This window comes from Oncorhynchus clarkii, chromosome 3, assembly GCF_045791955.1.
Source record: "Oncorhynchus clarkii lewisi isolate Uvic-CL-2024 chromosome 3, UVic_Ocla_1.0, whole genome shotgun sequence".
Taxonomy (NCBI): Eukaryota; Metazoa; Chordata; class Actinopteri; order Salmoniformes; family Salmonidae; genus Oncorhynchus; species Oncorhynchus clarkii.
This window is the reverse complement of record NC_092149.1, coordinates 40059391-40079989: the sequence shown is the minus strand read 5'-3', so window position 1 is coordinate 40079989 and position 20599 is coordinate 40059391. Positions and strand designations below refer to the sequence as shown.

At 43.3% G+C, this 20599-nt stretch overlaps 1 protein-coding gene across 3 annotated transcripts in view; it reads right to left on the bottom strand.

Moving 5' to 3' along the window:
* Positions 1 to 20599, bottom strand: part of LOC139395256 (protein tyrosine phosphatase receptor type Ub) — a 343039-nt gene that overhangs the window by 68605 nt on the left and 253835 nt on the right. For 2 of the 3 annotated variants that reach the window (XM_071142903.1, XM_071142905.1), the window contains exons 14-15: positions 16936 to 17074; positions 3925 to 4082 (exon numbers count right to left, since the gene is read on the bottom strand). In XM_071142903.1, the coding sequence (XP_070999004.1) occupies positions 3925 to 4082; positions 16936 to 17074 (297 nt within the window). Of the gene's footprint in view, positions 1 to 3924; positions 4083 to 4250; positions 4281 to 16935; positions 17075 to 20599 lie in introns of all 3 variants that reach the window. The other variant, XM_071142902.1, reaches the window with a different exon arrangement.

Genomic DNA, 20599 nt, shown 5'->3' with positions numbered 1-20599 from the left:
TTCAGAGATCCTCACTGAACTTCTGGAGAGAGTTTGCTGCACTGAAAGTAAAGGGGCTGAATAATTTTGCACGCCCAATTTTTCAGTTTTTGATTTGTTAAAAAAGTTTGAAATATCCAATAAATGTCGTTCCACTTCATGATTGTGTCCCACTTGTTGTTGATTCTTCACAAAAAAATACAGTTTTATATCTTTATGTTTGAAGCCTGAAATGTGGCAAAAGGTCGCAAAGTTCAAGGGGGCCGAATACTTTCGCAAGGCACTGTATACTGTAGGCCTACCGTAGGCGACATGAGTCTCACTAGTGTTGAGTAATGTTCTGTTAAAAGTGGTGTAGGTCTTATTTATTTACAGTGCATATTGACGTTAGAAGCAATAGGATTTGAAGCATTAAACTATTTTATTAAACTATTTTATCGCCGTTTTGCGCTGCTCTGAGACAAGCATGGGGACTGGTCAATGAGATTTTTATTTTGACAGAATCTCCGTTTGGGTATTGGTTAGACTAAAATTATGGTGTAGAAATGTTATGCTTAGTGTAACCTTTATTTAACTAGGCAAGTCAGGTTAGAACAAATTCTTATTTACAAGGACAGCCTACTACTTCCCCTCGTTGGGGAATTGAACCCCGGTCTCCCACGTGCCCACGCACGAGATGGGGATTCTTTAGCTAAATAGCCCAGTACTGTGTAGCCTACAGTACCTATAGAGCCATATTTTCTGTTCCATCCTAACGGAAACCAAGAGGGTTTTTCGTTTTTCTTGGAATATAAACACCATAATATTAATACAAATATTAATCAAATGAATCCCAAACGCTAAAAGTAATTGGAAAGGTAGATACAACATATTTGTGACATTGTGGTTATAAAGAATGTAAACAAGATGCTGTGTTTTTATTTACAGTAGTGATGGACAGTTGGTGGCATTTTGAAAACAGGTTTTCAAACACTTGTAGCCTGTTTATCAGGACAATAGACTCTTTATAGCCCGGCTACTTTAGGTGTGAACATCTCCCTACCTGCAATGTATTCGACGATTAGGTACTCTGAAGTGTTACATTTCTAACTCAAAACAGTAGTACAGTATTTCTTCATCAACATCTTTATGCTTTCGTTAATAAAATAACTAGAGACATTCAAAATGCATGTGGTTATTTAAACTACATTTTAGTTACACTTCCACCATCCACCCCCACGACTACGGGTAAAACCTTGCTGAGATGATCAATGTACAGTGGGGCAAAAAAGTATTTAGTCAGCCACCAATTGTGCAAGTTCTCCCACTTAAAAAGATGAGTGAGGCTTGTAATTTTCATCATAGGTACACTTCAGCTTTGACAGACAAAATGAGAAAAAAAAATCCAGAAAATTACATTGTAGGATTTTTAAGGAATTTATTTGCAAATTATGGTGGAAAATAAGTATTTGGTCAATAACAAAAGTTTCAATACTTTGCTATATACCCTTTGTTGGCAATGACAGAGGTCAAACGTTTTCTGTAAATCTTCACAAGGTTTTCACACACTGTTGCTGGTATTTTGGCCCATTCCTCCATGCAGATCTCCTCTAGAGCAGTGATGTTTTGGGGCTGTTGCTGGGCAACACGGACTTTCAACTCCCTCCAAAGATTTTCTATGGGGTTGATATCTGGAGACTGGCTAGGCCACTCCAGGACCTTGAAATGCTTCTTACGAAGCCACTCCTTCGTTGCCCGGGCAGTGTGTTTGGGATCATTGTCATGCTGAAAGACCCAGGTATGGTGTTCTTTGGATGCAACTCAGCATTCTTTGTCCTCCAAACACGAAGAGTTGAGTTTTTACCAAAAATTTATATTTTGGTTTAATCTGACCATATGACATTCTCCCAATCTTCTTCTGGATCATCCAAATGCTCTCTAGCAAACTTCAGACGGGCCTGGACATGTACTGGCTTAAGCAGGGGGACACGTCTGGCACTGCAGGATTTGAGTCCCTGGCGGCGTAGTGTGTTACTGATAGTAGGCTTTGTTACTTTGGTCCCAGCTCTCTGCAGGTCATTCACTTGGTCCCCCCGTGGGGTTCTGGGATTTTTGCTCACCGTTCTTGTGATCATTTTGACCCCACGGGGTGAGATCTTGCGTGGAGCCCAAGATTGAGGGAGATTATCAGTGGTCTTGTAGGTCTTCTATTTCCTAACAATTGCTCCCACAGTTGATTTCTTCAAACCAAGCTGCTTACCTATTGCAGATTCAGTCTTCCCAGGCTGGTGCAAGTCTACAATTTTGTTTCTGGTGTCCTTTGACAGCTCTTTGGTCTTGGCCATAGTGGAGTTTGGAGTGTGACTGTTTGAGGTTGTGGACAGGTGTCTTTAATATCTTTTGTATTTTCCACCATAACTTGCAAATAAATTCATAAAAAATCCTACAATGTGATTTTCTGGATTTTTTTTCTCATTTTGTCTGTCACAGTTGAAGTGTACCTATGATGAAAATTATAGGCCTCTCTTATCTTTTTAAGTGGGAGAACTTGCACAATTGGTGGCTGACTAAATAATTGTTTGCCCCACTGTATTTGTTGCATTGTAGTATCATCAATTTCTCTAGCCATGTCACATCCTGACCTTAGTTCCTTTTTATGTCTATGTTTTAGTTTGGTCAGGGCGTGAGTTGGGGTGGGCATTCAATGTTTTTGTTCTATGTTTTGTATTTCTGCTTTTGGCCTGGTATGGTTCCCAATCAGAGGCAGCTGCCAATCGTTGTCTCTGATTGAGAACCATACTTAGGTAGCCTGTGTTCCCACTACGATTTGTGGGTAGTTGTTTTCTGTTTTGTGTATTCACCTGACAGAACTGTTTTGTTTCTTCCATTCACTTTGTTATTTTGTTTTGTGTGTTCAGTCTAATAAATTAACATGGACATTTACCACGCTGCATATTGGTCCAACCCTTCCTACTCCTCCTCAGACAAAAAAGAGATTCGTTACAAGCCAAAACGTCTTGATGGCCTCAAAAATTTGGACACACCTACTCATTCCATGATTTTTCTTCATTTTACTATATTGTAGAACAATATGAAGACATCACAACTATGAAATAACACATATGGAATCCATTAAGAACAAACAGCCAACTCCTTCGTTCCAGTCGAGGAATTGAACCCAGGTCTCCCGCGTACGACACAGGGATTCTTTAGCTAAATAGCCCAGCACTGTTGTACAGTGCCATATTTTCCATTCCATCCTAACAAAAACTCTGAGGGTTTTTCATTTTTCTTGGAAAAGAAACACCATAACATTTATAAAGCAACATTTCTTAAAATCAGTCTCATATACTATGTTCTTACAAAAAAGGTTTAAAATTCTCTAGTACAGCCACTATTGAAGGCTATCAAATGTTTCTCAAAGATACCCTTTGGTGATCAAACTAGCAGTAATGGCACTTAAATAACTTGCCATAGAATTTTGCGGCACCACGCAAGTGGTATATGCTGCAACTTTTAAAGGACGAACCACTGCATGCAACTGAGCCCAGGACATGTAAACCAAGATTATTTCTTTCCTTTTCTGTTATGAACCGTCAAATTTAAGATATCGAGATGAGATGGAAGATGACTAGATTCACAAATCATTTTCTTGCCTGAAGGTGTTCCACTTTACATCTGTTTGCAATTTTATTTTTCTCGTTATCTTATTTTAGACTGTGGATCTGCTGCAGGGAGTATAGCTGCTTCTGAGGTATATGAAACTTTTCTAAGACTAAATGGATGTTGTGGGAGGTATAAAGATCACACACAATATTGTGGGAGCATTTTGGGAAAAACTTTAGACCTCAGGTTTTCCACAAATGAATCATAGTTTGATTACTGGTGCCAAGTTTTTACTTTAAAGCACATGCTGCAGGTGTGTATGTGTGTGTGTGCTTATGCCTGTGTATGTGTGGGTCTTACTGCGCGTGCTGCAGGTGTGTGCCATGCGTGCTGCAGAGAGGGCCATGCGCTCATCCTCCTGCAGGGTACTCTGGTCAGTGAAACTGCGCTCCATCGAACCCATGTGACTCTTCTCCTGACGGTACGTTATGGGTGTCTTATTTATGTTCACTGGCTTCCTACAAACACAGAGAGAGATAGAGGGAGTGGGAGAGGAGAGGGCGAGGGGGATAGAGAGAGCAACAGTTTTATTTGGCCACAAACCCTTCATTGGCAGCCAGAGAGCACAAGCATGTGAATGATCGATTAGCAAAACAATGGAAAGGTAGGAGGGTGGCGTCACTTACGGATAGTAAGAGTAAGAGTAGTAGTCCCTTCTGGCAAGTGAGCGGGAGGGAGGGCAGAGAAAAAAAAATCAAGATAAAGAAGATATGAAAAACAAGAAATGCCGGCCAAGGGATGGATTCATTAACGTGAAAATGGCAACAGTCTCTGCAACGTCTGCTTGGACTGTGTGACTCACGCATTTTCCAAACCACAGCTAAAGCAGCTAGACCAGCCTCTAATTGAATGTCACTGTTTTCCCCTTTAACGAGTAAACCATGTCGCTTCCTGCAAGAGCAAATGTAGCAATCATACCGCTAAGAGCTAACTTCATGGTGGCTTAGTGGAGTAATCTGGAATAATGTGTTGGGGCAAGCAGCACCTAGCTGCTTTCTTCTCCAGGGTTGTGGATGCCATAGGTGTGGACTCGAGTCACAAGACTTGAGACTCGACTTGAGACTCGACAAGTGATGTTGGTGGCCAGAAACTTTCTTGCCGGGAAAAGAGAGGCTGGATGTCCTCCCAAAGATATGCTTGCTGTGCATAACCTCCTGGATGATGATATGTTTGCTTCTCTGAATGAAATCATTCACGTTGCTCTCACAATTCCTGTGAGCAGCTGCTTCTGTGAAAGGTCCTTTAGTGCACTGCGCCGTATGCAATCCTGATTGCGTAAGACAATGGGTCAGAAAAGGCTTACAAGTCTTGCAGCCATGTCCATTGAGTGTTTGGGCCACTAGGCCATAATAGTGTCATTGACCGCTTTGCCACCTTTAAAAATAGGAGGTACACTTTGATGCGTCCACCCACAAAATAAGCATCAAAAGAGAGAAGCAGGAGGAGCAGTTCCTTAATATAGGTTCTAATATTTGTTTGGGATCTTTCTTTTTTATCAGATTATATTCCTAATTATTTTATTTAGCTCATTAGTTGAATTTAGTTTTGCCCCTTTGTGGATGATACTGTTTTTTTCTAATGGTATAGCATGACCTGCATCTCTCGCTCTCTCCCTTAATTTAATCCTCCCGTGTATGATAGTTTTGGCCTGCCTCACTAACGACGCCTTTTGCCTATTCCCTGCCTGTACTTTAGTCTATTGGATTTCCTGTTATCAACCAATTGCCTGATCTCCTAGATGATGTTACTAGCCTTTTCCCTGCCTGTACTGTTGCCTTTTTGGACCCCCTGTGTATGACCTTCTGCCTGCCCCTGGACCCAGCTACCTGCCTCTTCCTGTGGTCCTTTACTAATAAACACCTGCTGCGCCCTGAGCTTGAAACCAGCTCTCTGTCTCCCATCGTGTTCATTACACACAGAAACTATGAGACGGTTATAATTTTAGCCAACCTTGACCAAAAATAACCTTATTTTAATAGAATATTCCTGGGGGAGAATGCCTAGACCCCCCTAAAAAAGGCTTAGCCCCCCTATCCATGAATCTCTAGTGACGTCCCTGGTTCCAGTGAAGGGGGATCTTAATGCTTCAGCATACAATGACATTCTAGACGATTCTGTGCTTCCAACTTTGTGGCAACAGTTTGGGTAAGGCCCTTTCTTGTTTCAGCATGACAATGCTCCCATGCACAAAGCGAGATCCATACAGAAATGTTTTGTCGAGATTGGTGTGGAAGAACTTGACTGGCCTGCACAGAGACCTGACCTCAAGCTCATCTAACAACTTAGGGATGAATTGAAAACGCAGACTGCGAGTCAGGCCTAATCGCCCAACATCAGCGCCCGACCTCAGTAATGCTCTTGTGGCTGAATGGAAGCAAATGGAAAGCCTTCCCTGAAGAGTGGAAGCTGTTATAGCAGCAAACGGGGGACCAACTCCATTTTAATGCCCATGATTTTGGAATGAGATGTTCAAAAAGCAGGTGTACACATACTTTTGGCCATGTAGTGTATCTAGACCTATGAAAAATATGTCTCAAGTTATTTTATGTATTGATTTTTTTAAATTGGGGCTGCATGCCTTTGAGCAGACCTGCATCTACAGTCGAGAATCCATCTTGTCCAAGAAGGGGAGCAACAACTCTGTTTTCATTGTTTGGGAACATGACAACTCTGTGCCTAAACCCAAGTAGGTCTCCACCATAAAATCTCCCATTTTCCTTTGTTTGCACTTTCTTGCTGCATCTGCCTCTGGAATATTGTGAATTTCACAGTGCTTTGGTTCTGTCAAAGTTCTGTTGTAAATGCATCTGTGCGTTTGCCTACCAGTGTGTCACATACAGCTTGTTTGCCAAAACAAGCTTCAGCCAGGTCTACAGTCTGTTTCTGGAGGAATTTATGTAATCCCTCAGTTATAGAAAGAAGGCACTGAAACATCAGTAGCAAATACAGAACTTATGAAACTTTGCAATCAGACCAACAGCCATGGGGGATCCAATGGCAGATAGACAATCAACAATTGCAGTTAAAGTGTCCAGGACTGCATTTATGGACCGCAGCTGGTACACCCAGTGAGTGTTTGAGAGCTGTACAAGTTCTGCTAACGCTATTCTAAGTTTGAACTTGTGTTTAACTAGGGATATACTGAAAAACTAATACACATTCTCCAAGAAACTGAAATGGTGTCCGTAATCTCTTGAGCACAGCATTCGATCATGTCATTCTGAGATTATGGAGAGAGAGACGTCACATTTGATGGAGTATTGTACCTTTGCAGGAAAGGGTCAAACTCATTCAAAAGCTCCATACACTCAAGAAAAATCCCTCTATTTATGCTTTCACTAGATTCATCATTGGCACGGAAAGAAATTCTTCCCAACATTTAGGTGACCGCAACAATTCTCCTCAGATCACTAGCATGGGCAGATGTTAAAATCTGAGCAATGTTCCCATTAATGCTTATTGCCTGGTAGCTTTGCCATGCCACAACACTGTCTGTGTGTTTATACCATCTCATGTTCACCAAAGATAAAAAAGCTTTTTTCACATTTTTGCAGCAATTACCGACAAGAGAGTCAAATGTAATGTTTTGCCCCAAAAAAATTGAAAAAAGAAAGCTGCGTTTTTGTGGACAGAGTACTCTACCCAAACCAGCAGTGTTGAAATGCCCTTTTCTGTTTACAAAAACTTTTGTGTGGGTAGCTATTCAGCTTCACTTGTCTGGGCCCCGTGTCTTTGTCACCTAAATCGCTCTCATTTCTGGAATGAGTTGCTGCAGCAGCTTGCTTACTTTCTTTCTCTGGATCGGTTTGTGGTCCCTCCCTCTCTGGATCGGTTTGTGGTCCCTCCCTCTCTGGATCGGTTTGTGGTCCCTCCCTCTCTGGATCGGTTTGTGGTCCCTCCCTCTCTGGATCGGTTTGTGGTCCCTCCCTCTCTGGATCGGTTTGTGGTCCCTCCCTCTCTGGAACGGTTTGTGGTCCCTCCCTCTCTGGAACGGTTTGTGGTCCCTCCCTCTCTGGAACGGTTTGTGGTCCCTCCCTCTCTGGAACGGTTTGTGGTCCCTCCCTCTCTGGAACGGTTTGTGGTCCCTCCCTCTCTGGAACGGTTTGTGGTCCCTCCCTCTCTGGAACGGTTTGTGGTCCCTCCCTCTCTGGAACGGTTTGTGGTCCCTCCCTCTCTGGAACGGTTTGTGGTCCCTCCCTCTCTGGAACGGTTTGTGGTCCCTCCCTCTCTGGAACGGTTTGTGGTCCCTCCCTCTCTGGAACGGTTTGTGGTCCCTCCCTCTCTGGAACGGTTTGTGGTCCCTCCCTCTCTGGAACGGTTTGTGGTCCCTCCCTCTCTGGAACGGTTTGTGGTCTCTCCCTCTCTGGATCGGTTTGTGGTCCCTCCCTCTCTGGAACGGTTTGTGGTCCCTCCCTCTCTGGAACGGTTTGTGGTCCCTCCCTCTCTGGAACGGTTTGTGGTCCCTCCCTCTCTGGAACGGTTTGTGGTCCCTCCCTCTCTGGAACGGTTTGTGGTCCCTCCCTCTCTGGAACGGTTTGTGGTCCCTCCCTCTCTGGAACGGTTTGTGGTCTCTCCCTCTCTGGATCGGTTGGTGGTCCCTCCCTCTCTGGATCGGTTGGTGGTCCCTCCCTCTCTGGATCGGTTGGTGGTCCCTCTCTCTCTGGATCGGTTGGTGGTCCCTCCCTCTCTGGATCGGTTGGTGGTCCCTCCCTCTCTGGATCGGTTTGTGGTCCCTCCCTCTCTGGATCGGTTGGTGGTCCCTCCCTCTCTGGATCGGTTTGTGGTCCCTCCCTCTCTGGATCGGTTTATGGTTCCTCCCTCTCTGGATCGGTTTGTGGTCCCTCCCTCTCTGGATCGGTTTGTGGTCCCTCCCTCTCTGGATCGGTTTGTTGTCCCTCCCTCTCTGGATCGGTTTGTTGTCCCTCCCTCTCTGGATCGGTTTGTTGTCCCTCCCTCTCTGGATCGGTTTGTTGTCCCTCTTAACTGAAAGCTTAAAACAACTGTTGTATCACTATCTTTCATCAGACATGCTCTCTCAGCCCTGTCAGGCTCCAGCTTCTTTCCCTCATTCCTGTCTGTGTTTTGACATGTATTGTTATTAAACTCATATTTGCAATAACTCAAGGCTTAATAGGTGATTAATCAGTTTAAGTTTTAATTCGTTTGTTTGAACTGGTCAAATCTTCCTTTCTTGCTGGATTGGCCTTCGGCAGAGCTGCTGGCACTGCCTCTCTTGAAGAACTTCTGTATATCCATCTAATGTTAGTTGTTAGCTAGCCTACAGTTGAGAAATTGAGGATAATACAATGACATTGTGATCAACACTATGTCACCTTTTCTACACATGACCTACTGATAATTGTTTTGCAATGGCCTACTGAATGAAAGCAATTGAGTATGAAAAGACATGTGCATGATGTTACGTCATCTGTCTCATTTATAGCCTGGCACAGATAGCAAAACTACATTAAATACAACGTTAATTAGATATCGCAACATAACTTATGTCGAATTTGAAAGACAACGTTAATGGTTAGCTAGCTCGCAACATCTGTTACACTGTAGCAGGAAACCTCAAATAAAAACGTATTGGTAAACAAAGCTTTGATTATGATTGTTTGTCTATAGTAGTGAATTCTCTGTTCTAACTTACCACAAATTCACATCGTATCTGCATGAATTCGTCCTGTCAGAGCCTTTTCCTGTCAGTTTACTGTTAGCTAGCAGTCTCAAGCCACAGAAGTAGCTAACGTTAACCAAAATGTTAGCTACAAGTAGGCCTAACAGTCACTAGCACATGCAGCAGCAGCCTCCCCCAGGTCCTAGTGCACGCCCAGTAAGAAGTTTAAGATGCGAGGGAACGGTTGACAAAAAAAGAAAGAAATCACAGAGAAAATATATTTATTTATTTAGGGTGGTCTAATGAATATTTAAAAATTAGGCCTAGTGACGTCCCTGACTGAAACTAAGGGGCCCAGCCCGAACCATGAAAAACAGCTCCAGACCATTATTCCTCCTCCACCAAAGTTTACAGTTGGCACTATGCATTCAGGCAGGTTGCGTTCTCCTGGCATCCGCCAAACCAAAATTTGTCCGTTGTACTGCCAGATGGTGATGCGTGATTCATCACTCCAGAGAACGCGTTTCCATTGCTCCAGAGTCCAATGGCGGCGAGCTTTACAACACTCTTTACAACACACAGTCAACGCTTGGCACTGAGCATGGTGATCTTAGGCTTACTGCTCAGCCATGGAAACCCATTTCATGAAGCTCCCAACGAATAGTTATTGTGCTGACGTTGCGTCCAGAGGCAGTTTGGAACTCTGTAGTGAGTGTTGCAACTGAGGACAGTCCATTTTTATGCGCTTCAGCACTCCCGTTCTGTGAGCTTGTGTGGCCTACAACTTTGTGGTTGAGCCATTGTTGCTCCTACACATTTCCACTTCATAATAAACATCAAACTTAGAGTTGACTGGGGCAGCTCTATGAGGGCAGAAATTTGATTAACTGATTGTTGGAAAGGTGGCATCCTATGACGGTGCCACATTAAAAGTCACTGAGCTCTTGAGTAAGGCCAGCTAATGTTTATTTATGGAGATTGTATGGCTATGTGCTCAATATTATACACCTGTCAGCAACAGGTGTGGCTGAAATAGCCAAATCCACTCATTTGAAGGGGTGTCCACATACTTTTGTATATATAGTGTATTTTAATAGGCTACATATTTTTATTTATTTCACCTTTATTTAACCAGGTAGGCTAGTTGACAACAAGTTCTCATTTGCAACTGCGACCTGGCCAAGATAAAGCACAGCAATTCGACACATACAACAACACAGAGTTACACATGGAATAAACAAAACATAGTCAATAATACAGTAAAACAAAAGAAAACAAAAAGTCTATATACAGTGAGTGCAAATGAGGTAAGATAAGGGAGTTAAGGCAATAAATAGGCCATGGTGGTGAAGAAATTACAATATAGCAATTAAAATACTGGAATGGTAGATGTGCAGAAGATGAATGTGCAAGTAGAGATACTGGGATGCAAAGGAGCAACAGCAATAAATAAATACAGTATGGGGATGAAGTAGGTAGATAGATGGGCTGTTTACAGATGGGCTATGTACAGGTGGTGCTTAAAGCTAGTGAGGGAGATATGAGTCTCCAGCGTCAGAGATTTTTGCAGTTTCTTCCAGTCATTAGCAGCAGAGAACTGGAAGGAAAGACGACCAAAGGAAGAATTGGCTTAGGGGGTGACCAGTGAGATATACCTGCTGGAGCGCGTGCTACGAGTGGGTGCTGCTATGGTGACCAGTGAGCTGAGATAAGGTGGGGTTTTACCTAGTAGAGACTTGTAGATAACCTGTAGCCAGTGGGTTTGGTGACGAGTATGAAGCGAGGGCCAACCAACGAGAGTGTACAGGTCGCAATGGTGGGTAGTGTATGGAGCTTTGGTGACAAAACGGATGGCACTGTGAAAGACTGCGTCCAGTTTGTTGAATAGAGTGTTGGAGGCAATTTTATAGATGACATCACCGAAGTCGAGGATCGGTAGGATGGTCAGTTTTACGAGGTTATGTTTGGCAGCATGAGTGAAGGATGCTTTGTTGCGATATAGGAAGCCAGTTCCTGATTTAATTTTGGATTTGAAATGCTTAATGTGAGTCTGGAAGGAGAGTTTACAGTCTAAACAGACACCTAGGTATTTGTAGTTGTCCACGTATTCTAAGTCAGAACCGTCCAGAGTAGTGATGCTGGACGGGCGAGCAGGTGCGGGCAGTGATCGGTTGAATAGCATGCATTTCATTTGACTTGCTTTTAAGAGCAGTTGTAGGCCACGGAAGGAGAGGTGTATGGCATTGAAGCTCGTCTGGAGGTTAGTTAATTAACACAGTGTCCAAAGAAGTGGCCAGAAGTATACAGAATGGTGTCGTCTGCGTAGAGGTGTACCAGAGACTCACCAGCAGCAAGAGCAACATCATTGATGTATACAGAGAAGAGAGTCGGCCCGAGGAATGAACCCTGTGGCACCCCCATAGAGGCTGGCAGAGGTCCAGACAACAGGACCTCCGATTTGACACACTGAACTATCAGAGAAGTAGTTGGTAAACCAGGCGAGGCAATCATTTGAGAAAACAAGGCTGTTGAGTCTGCCAATAAGAATGTGGTGATTGAGTCGAAAGCCTTGGCCAGGTCGATGAATACGGCTGCACAGTAATGTCTCTTATTGATGGCGGTTATGATGTCATTTAGGACCTTGAGCGTGGCTGAGGTGCACCCATGACCAGCTCTGAAACCAGATTGCATAGCGGAGGAGGTGCGGTGGGATTCGAAATGGTCGGCAATCTGTTTGTTAACTTGGCTTTCGAAGACCTTAGAAAGACAGAGTAGGATAGATATACAGTGGGGAGAACAAGTATTTGATACACTGTCGATTTTACAGGTTTTCCTACTGTCATTTTTATCATAGGTACACTTCAACTGTGAGAGACGGAATCTAAAACAAAAATCCAGAAAATCACATTGTATGATTTTTAAGTAATTAATTAGCATTTTATTGCATGACATAAGTATTTGATACATCAGAAAAGCAGAACTTAATATTTGGTACAGAAACCTTTGTTTGCAATTATAGAGATCATACGTTTCCTGTAGTTCTTGACCAGGTTTGCACACACTGCAGCAGGGATTTTGGCCCACTCCTCCATACAGACCTTCTCCAGATCCTTCAGATTTCGGGGCTGTCGCTGGGCAATACCGACTTCCAGCTCCCTCCAAAGATGTTCTATTGGGTTCAGGTCTGGAGACTGGCTAGGCCACTCCAGGACCTTGAGATGCTTCTTACGGAGCCACTCCTTAGTTGCCCTGGCTGTGTGTTTCGGGTCGTTGTCATGCTGGAAGACACAGCCATGACCCATCTTTAATGCTCTTACTGAAGGAAGGAGGCTGTTGGCCAAGATCTCGCAATACATGGCCCCATCCATCCTCCCCTCAATACGGTGCAGTCCTCCTGTCCCCTTTGCAGAAAAGCATCCCAAAATAATGATGTTTCCACCTCCATTTTTCACGGTGTTCTTGGGGTTGTACTCATCCTTCTTCCTCCAAACACGGTGAGTGGAGTTTAGACCAAAAAGCTCTATTTTTGTCTCATCAGACCACATGACCTTCTCCCATTCATCCTCTGGATCATCCAGATGGTCATTGGCAAACTTCAGACGGGCCTGGACATGCGCTGGCTTGAGCAGGGGGACCTTGCGTGCGCTGCAGGATTTTAATCCATGACGACGTAGTGTGTTACTAATAGTTCTTTGAGACTGTGGTCCCAGCTCTCTTCAGGTCATTGACCATGTCCTGCCGGGTAGTTCTGGGCTGATCCCTCACTGATCCCTCAGGTCTGTGAGAGCCGGAATTCTTACTGGTTGGTAGGTGATCAAATACTTATGTCATGCAATAAAATGCAAATGAATTACATAAAAATCATACAATGTGATTTTCTGGATTTTTTTTTAGATTCCGTCTCTCACAGTTGAAGTGTACCTATGAAAAAAATTACAGACCGCTACATGCTTTGTAAGTAGGAAAACCTGCAAAATCTGCAGTGTATCAAATACTTGTTCTCCCCACTGTAGGTCTGTAGCAGTTTGGGTCTAGAGTGTCATACCTTTGAAGAGGGGGATGACCGCGGCAGCTTTCCAATCTTTGGGAATCTCAGACGTTACAAAAGAGAGGTTGAATAGGCTAGTAATAGGGGTTGTAACAATTTCGACATAGAATTTTAGAAAGAGAGGGTCCATATTGTCTAGCCAAGCTGATTTGTAGGGGTCCAGACTTTGCAGCTTTTTCAGAACATCAGCTATCTAGATTTGGGTAAAGGAGAAATGGTGGGGGCTTTGGCGGGTGGCTGTGGAGGGTGCCGGGCAGTTGATCGGGGTAGGGGTAGCCAGGTGGAAAGCATGGCCAGCCGTAGAGAAATGCTTATTGAAATTCTCAATTATAGTGGATTTATCAGTGGTGACAGTGTCTCCTAGCCTCAGAGCAGTGGGCAGCTGGGAGGAGGTGCTCTTATTCTCCATGGACTTTACAGTGTCCCAGAACTTTTTGAGTTAGTAATACAGGATGCAAATTTCTGCTTGAAAAAGTTAGCCTTAGCTTTCCTAACTGCCTGTGTATATTTCTTCCTAACTTCCCTGAAAAGTTGCATATCACTGGGGCTGTTCGATGCTAATGCAGAACGCCACAGGATGTTTTTGTGCTCGTCAAGGGCAGACAGGTCTGGAGTGAACCAAGGACTATATCTATTCCTAGTTCTACATTTTTTGAACGGGGCATGCATATTTAAGATGGTGAGGAAGGCACTTTTAAAGAATAGCCAGGCATCATCTACTGACGTGATGAGGTCAATGTCATTCCAGTGTACACAGGCCAGGTCGATTAGAAAGGCATGCTCGCAGAAGTGTTTTAGGGAGCATTTGACAGTGATGAGGGGTGGTCGTTTGGTCGCAGACCCATTACAGATGCAGGCAATGAGGCAGTGGTCGCTGAGATCTTAATTGAAAACAGCAGAGGTGTATTTGGAGGGCGAGTTAGTTAGGATGACATCCATGATGATGCCCGTCTTTACGGATTTGGAGTTGTACCTGGTAGGTTCATTGATAATTTGTGTGAGATTGAGGGCATCAAGCTTGGATTGTAGGATGGCCAGGGTGTTAAGCATGTCCCAGTTTAGGTCACCTAGTAGCACGAGCTCAGAAGATAGATGGGGGCAATCAATTCACATATGGTATCGAGGGCACAGCTGGGGGCAGAAGGAGGTCTATAGCAAGTGGTAACAGTGAGAGACTTGTTTCTGGAAAGGTACATTTTTAGAAGTAGAAGCTTGAATTGTTTGGGTGCAGAGTTCTGAATTACTATTTTTGCAGTAGATTTCAACACCGCCCCCTTTGGCAGTTCTATCTTGGCGGAAAATGTTATAGTTAGCGATGGAGATTTCAGGGTATTTGGTGGTTTTCCTAAGCCAGGATTCAGACATGGCTAAGGCATCCAGGTCAGTAGAGTGTGCTAAAGCAGTGAGTAAGACAAACTTAGGGAGTAGGCTTCTAATGTTAACATGCAGGAAACCAAGGCTTATATCGTTACAGAAGTCAACAAATGAGAGCACCTGGGAGTGGGAGTGGAGCTAGGCACTGCAGGACCTAGATTAACCTCTACATCACCAGAGGAACAGAGGAGAAGTAGGATAAGGGTACGGCTAAATGCTATAAGAACTGAACAGAACCGTCTGGCACGTTCGGAACAGAGAGTAAAAGGAGCAGGTTTCTGGGCACGATAGCATAGATTCAAGGCACAATGTACAGACAAAGGTAAGGTAGGATGTGGGTACATTGGAGGTAAACCTAACATGGAGGTATATATATGGAAAAGGGGTTACCTAGTAAGTTGCACAACTGAATGCATGTAACCAAAATATGTATTCTGCATTTAACTTAACCCCTCTGAATCAGAGAGGTGCGGGGTCTGCCTTAATCGACATCATCGGCACCTGGGGAGCAGTTGTTAACTACCTTGCTAAAAGAGCAGAACGACAGATTTTTCCACATTGCCGGCTCAGGGATTTGAACCAGCAACCTTTCGTTTACTGGCCCAACGCTCTTAACCGCTAACCTGCCACCCACAGTATGTTTGTTACACTGGTAAGGCATTTTTAACCGGAACCAACAGGAACCTTTAATTATATCCTCTCCATAGCCATGCAAATGCGACAGAGAGCTACTGATTAATAGACTGGAAACGATATGAACTGAGTTCTCCCTACAACATCCCTGCTCAATGTGTAAATGTACACTACCGGTCAACAATTTTAGAACACCTACTCATTCAAGGGTTTTTCTTTATGGAATCGTGTAGTAACCAAAAAAAGTGTTAAACAAATCAAAAAATATTTTATATTTCAGATTCTTCAAATAGCCACCCTTTGCCTTGATGACAGCTTTGGACACTCCTGGCATTCTCTCAACCAGCTTCATGACGTAATCACCTGAACAAGCATAGACCAGATTCTGAGTTATGATGGGGTTGGAACTAAGCTCACGAGGCATTTAAATATCCCTCAAGAATTAGGGGTATATACAGTGCTCTCCGAAATTATCGGGACAGTAAATAATTTTTTGACTTTTGGCTTTACTCCAAAAGTTTTGATTTGAACTCAAACAATGACAATGAGATTGCAGTGCAGAAAGTTACAGAAGCACAAATATCATACTCACCAAAACATGCTAACTTCCCCTGTTATTGTAATGGTGAGAGGTTAGCATGTTTTAGGTGTATGATATTTGTGCATCTGTAACTTACTCACTCATCATGATTCACATTAATTTAGGATTATCCATAATCATGGTAGCATCCACATTCACGTAGAAGTGATTAGAAACATTCTACTCTTATTTACAAAATGTTTACCATTCATTTCTATTGGACACAAAACCATCTGAGTCACAAGCTTGATGTAGTAATTTGGGAAAACAAATACTTATTTTTGACTACTTTAATACACATTTGCTTTAATACAAGTGAATTTGTCCGAATACTTTTGCTCCTCTAAAATGTTGGGACTATGTACAAAAGGTTCTATAATTTCTAAACGGTTCACCCGATATGGATGAAAATACCATTGTTTGATTTCAAATCCAAATGTGTCAAGTATAGAGCTAAAAGAAGAAAAAAAATTCACTGTGTCAAGTCACTCCTGTGAAAGGGAGTATATGAGTAGGGTGTAACATCTGAGTCATATGCCACCATAAAAGGTGTGTGGGCCGACCCTCTCGTTGTCACCACCTGCGGGGAGGTGAGACCTTTGGGAGCTAGTGGCTAGGCTAATTATCTACCTTAAGCACACCTTTTCCCTCTCAATTAACCTCTCATTTATGGGTCATGCCACAGCCCGGCATGTGTAATTAAATAGTATTTGCATTTAATTAAATAATTCACACTAAGATAAGCTCTGCCGATGAGAACGGTGTGGTCCCTCTGATACACCATAAGGGAACGGTAGTGCATCTCTCTCTCCCTCTCCAACACAACCTGGCCCTTTGGAAAGGCAAATACGAGTTCTAGGGAAGACTCGAGGGTAGAATCTAAAAAATAGCTCCAACATTCTAAAGATACACAAGCATGGTTTGTGTGGTCCAGATAATAGGAAACAAATAATTTACCACCCTGTGTGGTAATCATGTGCCTCTGAGGAAAGTTACCTATTTGGCTAACTGAGTGAGGACCGAGAAGTGGTATAAAAATGTGGGCCAGTGACTCACCCCTTCCTGATGACAATAATGATAGCCCCCAGAAGCAGGATGAGCACCACCAGGCCCCCAGCACACACCCCCAGGATCAGCCCCATCTCCTCTGAGTGTTGGGACACTTCCAGAGCCCGTCGGTGGTCCTTACAGGCCGCTGAGAGAGAGTGATGAAGGGAGGAGGGGGGAAGCAGAGATGGGATGAAGTGAGAGAGAAAAGAGGTGGGACAGAGAGTGGGGTAGAAAGAGAGCAAGATAAACAGAAGGAGAGACACAGACAGAGAGGGGGGAACAGAAAAAAGGATACAGAGAATGAAAGAAATATACAGGCTTAAAAAATGCAGGTCAACAATCATCTATGCTTATCATACACAACAGCCATCACTCTGTCAAATCCTGACTCATAACATCACAATGGCTGCATTCACACTAGCACCCTGACCGCTGAGAAAAGATAGAATGTTTCAAAACAGACCGACTCTTCACCGCCACATCTGTGCATTCATATGCAAGGTTGAATTTATTTCTATGGCAGTGTGTTTCAAGGGACAATTGTTACATATCGAAACTGTCTGGCTACCAGAATGCACAATAAAAACATTTACAAAAAGGGTGTGTGGTGCCCACATTTTAAGCAGCCAATAGAGAATCACCATGACCTCACCAGCGCATCAGCTCCTTTTAAAATAGACACCTTGTGTTCATTAAACAAAATAATTGGATGGGAGACACAAACAGACCACTGTCATGTGAGAGCTTTTCAATAGGCAAATCATATAGGCTATTTCTCTACTCGTTTAATAGCCATGGGGAAAGATGTGTCTCCTACGACAACAAAAGCCATTTGTGTCTTTGAGTGATGCACAGGATAGTAGGGTTGAGATATACTGTAGGCCAGGGATAAAAGTTGTCTAGGACTGGGGGAATGTTTTGTGGAGGGTCTTCATAAACTTGCCACACTGAGTACCTGGGTCATGTTCTATGGGCACCAAACAGAAGAACACAGACTGAAATAGAGTGCCTACCTGGACCTTTTCGTTTTCAATTGTGTGCCCTAATGAATGTGACTTTGCTTAAAGACATTCTGTACATGCCACATCAAAACAAGTGTTTTTTTTGTGGAAGAAATCCAAGAAAATCTAAATCCAAGATGATAGTGTGGTTAATTTAAATCTACACGAGTACAGTAGAGTATGGGTGGCAGGTAGTCTAGCTGTTAAGAGCATTGGGCCTGTAACCGAAAGGTTGCTAGTTCAAATCCCCTAACCGGCAAGGTGGAAAAATGTGCTGTTCTGCCCTTGAGCAAGGAAGTTAACAACTGCTCCTGGGTGCCAATGATGTCGATTAAGGCAGCCCCCTGCACTTCTCTCATTCAGAGGGGTTAAATACAGAAGACATTTCGGTTGAATGCATTCTGTTGTGCAACTGACTAGGTATTCCCCTTTCCCCAGTATAATTTCAAGGTGTCCCAGTGTCTGTAAGATATGGTAAAGGCCATTATTATAATAGCAAGTTACTCATCTCATTGGCACAAAGCTCTACACGTATGGAAATGGAAGGAGAAGCAAGAAGCTATTTATGTCTTGTAGCAGGAACCCACTTATCTACTTTCTCTGTGTAGTGTCAGCCTCTCCTTATGGCCCAAACAGCCCTGCAACCAGCCCTACTGTGCCTTTAGGAACAGTTGCACAGCCATTCTCTAGTGGAGGAGAAAGTCAGAGCTGGCCTAAGGAAAGAGGTCTAGCTAGCGGTTGGAATAAAGAGGCTCACAAGGGCAAAATGAGATCTGGGGCAGAGGAAAGGGAAAAGAAGCCATGTTTTAGCCCTCTCCTTCTACAACCAAGCACAGGGGCATTTTACCGACCTCATCCCTATGGGGGAGAACTCTTACAGGACATTTTGGGAAGGTTTGTGGTTGGTGCGGAGTGTTTAATGAAAAATCACCAAGTACTGTTTATGGTAGGGGACAGTCCCAAAGTTTTAGCAGCCATGTATGTACACTGACACTAATGTTTTTACAGTCTATTACATTTATTCAGATAATTACCATAGATGTCATTGGTGTACAGGTCACGTAGACTAATGGACTCTGTGCCTTGTGTCTCTCCTGACAAAATGGATACATCCTTGGAGTTCTATACACGAGTATCACTGGTAATCTTTTTGTGTATCACAAGTTTGCTTGACATACAAGGGTGACAGTTACAACTAATTCAGCCAGCCTCCCTTCAGAAAGCATTCGTACTCTTTGACCTATTCCACATTTTGTTAAGTTACAGGCTGAATTCAAAATGGATTAAATATATTTGTTTTTCTCACCCATCTACACACAATACCCCATAATGACAAAGTGAAAATATGGTTTTAGAAATGTGTGCAAATTTATTGAAAAGGGAAATACAGAAATTTCAAATTTACATAAGTATTCACACCCCTAAGTCAATATTTTGTAGAAGCACCTTTGGCAGCGATTACAGCTGTGAGTCTTTCTGGGTAAGTTTCTAAGAGCTTTCCACACCTGGATTGTCAAATCCAATAAAACTTTATTTGTCACATGTGCCCGAATACAACCTTACTGTGAAATGCTAACTTAAAAGCCCCTATACAACAGGGGGTAACGGTACCGAGTCATTGTGCATGGGTACAGGTTAGTTGAGGTAATTTGTACATGTAGGTAGAGGTGAAGGGACTATGCATAAATAATAAACAGCGAGCACCAACACTGTACAAAACAATTGGGGGGGGGGGGGGGGGTCAATGTAATAGTCTGGTGGCCATTTGATTAATTGTTCAGCAGTCTTATGGCTTTGGTTAAGGATCCTTTTGGTCCTAGATTGCCGTCCGGTAGCAGAGAAAATAGTCTATGACTTGGGTGACTGGAGTCTATGACAATTTTATGGGCTTTCCTCTGACACCGCCTATTATATAGATCCTGGATTGCAGGAAGCTTGGTCCCAGTGATGTACTGGGCCGTACGTACTACCCTCTGTAGCGCTTTACGGTCAGATGCCAAGCAGTTGTCATACCAGACGGTGATACAACCGGTCAGGATGCTCTCGATGGTGCAGCTGTAGAACTTTTGAGGATCTGGGGACCCATGGCAAATCTTTTCAATCTCCTGAGGGGAAAAGGTTTTGTCGTGCCCTCTTCATGACTGGCTTGGTGTGTTTGGACCACGATTGTTCGTTGGTGATGTGGACACCAAGGAATTTGAAGCTCTCGACCCGCTCCACTACAGCCCCGTTGATGTTAATCCTTGGGGTTCTGTACACGAGTGTTGTGCAACATTTGCCCATTATTCTTTTCAAAATTCTTCAAGCTATGTCAAATTGGTTGTTGGTCATTGCAAGACAAACATTTTCATTTTGGTAAGCAACCTCAGTGTACTGTAGATATGGCCATGTGTTTTAGGTTATTGTCCTGCTGAAAGATGAATTCATCTCCCAGTATCTGATGGGTAGCAGACGGATCCAGGTTTTCCTCTAGGATTTTGCATGTGCTTAGCTCCATTACATTAATCGTTTTATCCTGAAATACTCCCTAAACGATTACAATCATACCCATAACATGATGCTACCACTATGCTTGAAAATATGGAGAGTGGAACTCAGTAATGTGTTTTTACCCAAATATAACTATTTCTATTCAGGACATAAAGTGAATTGCTTTGCCACATTTTTTG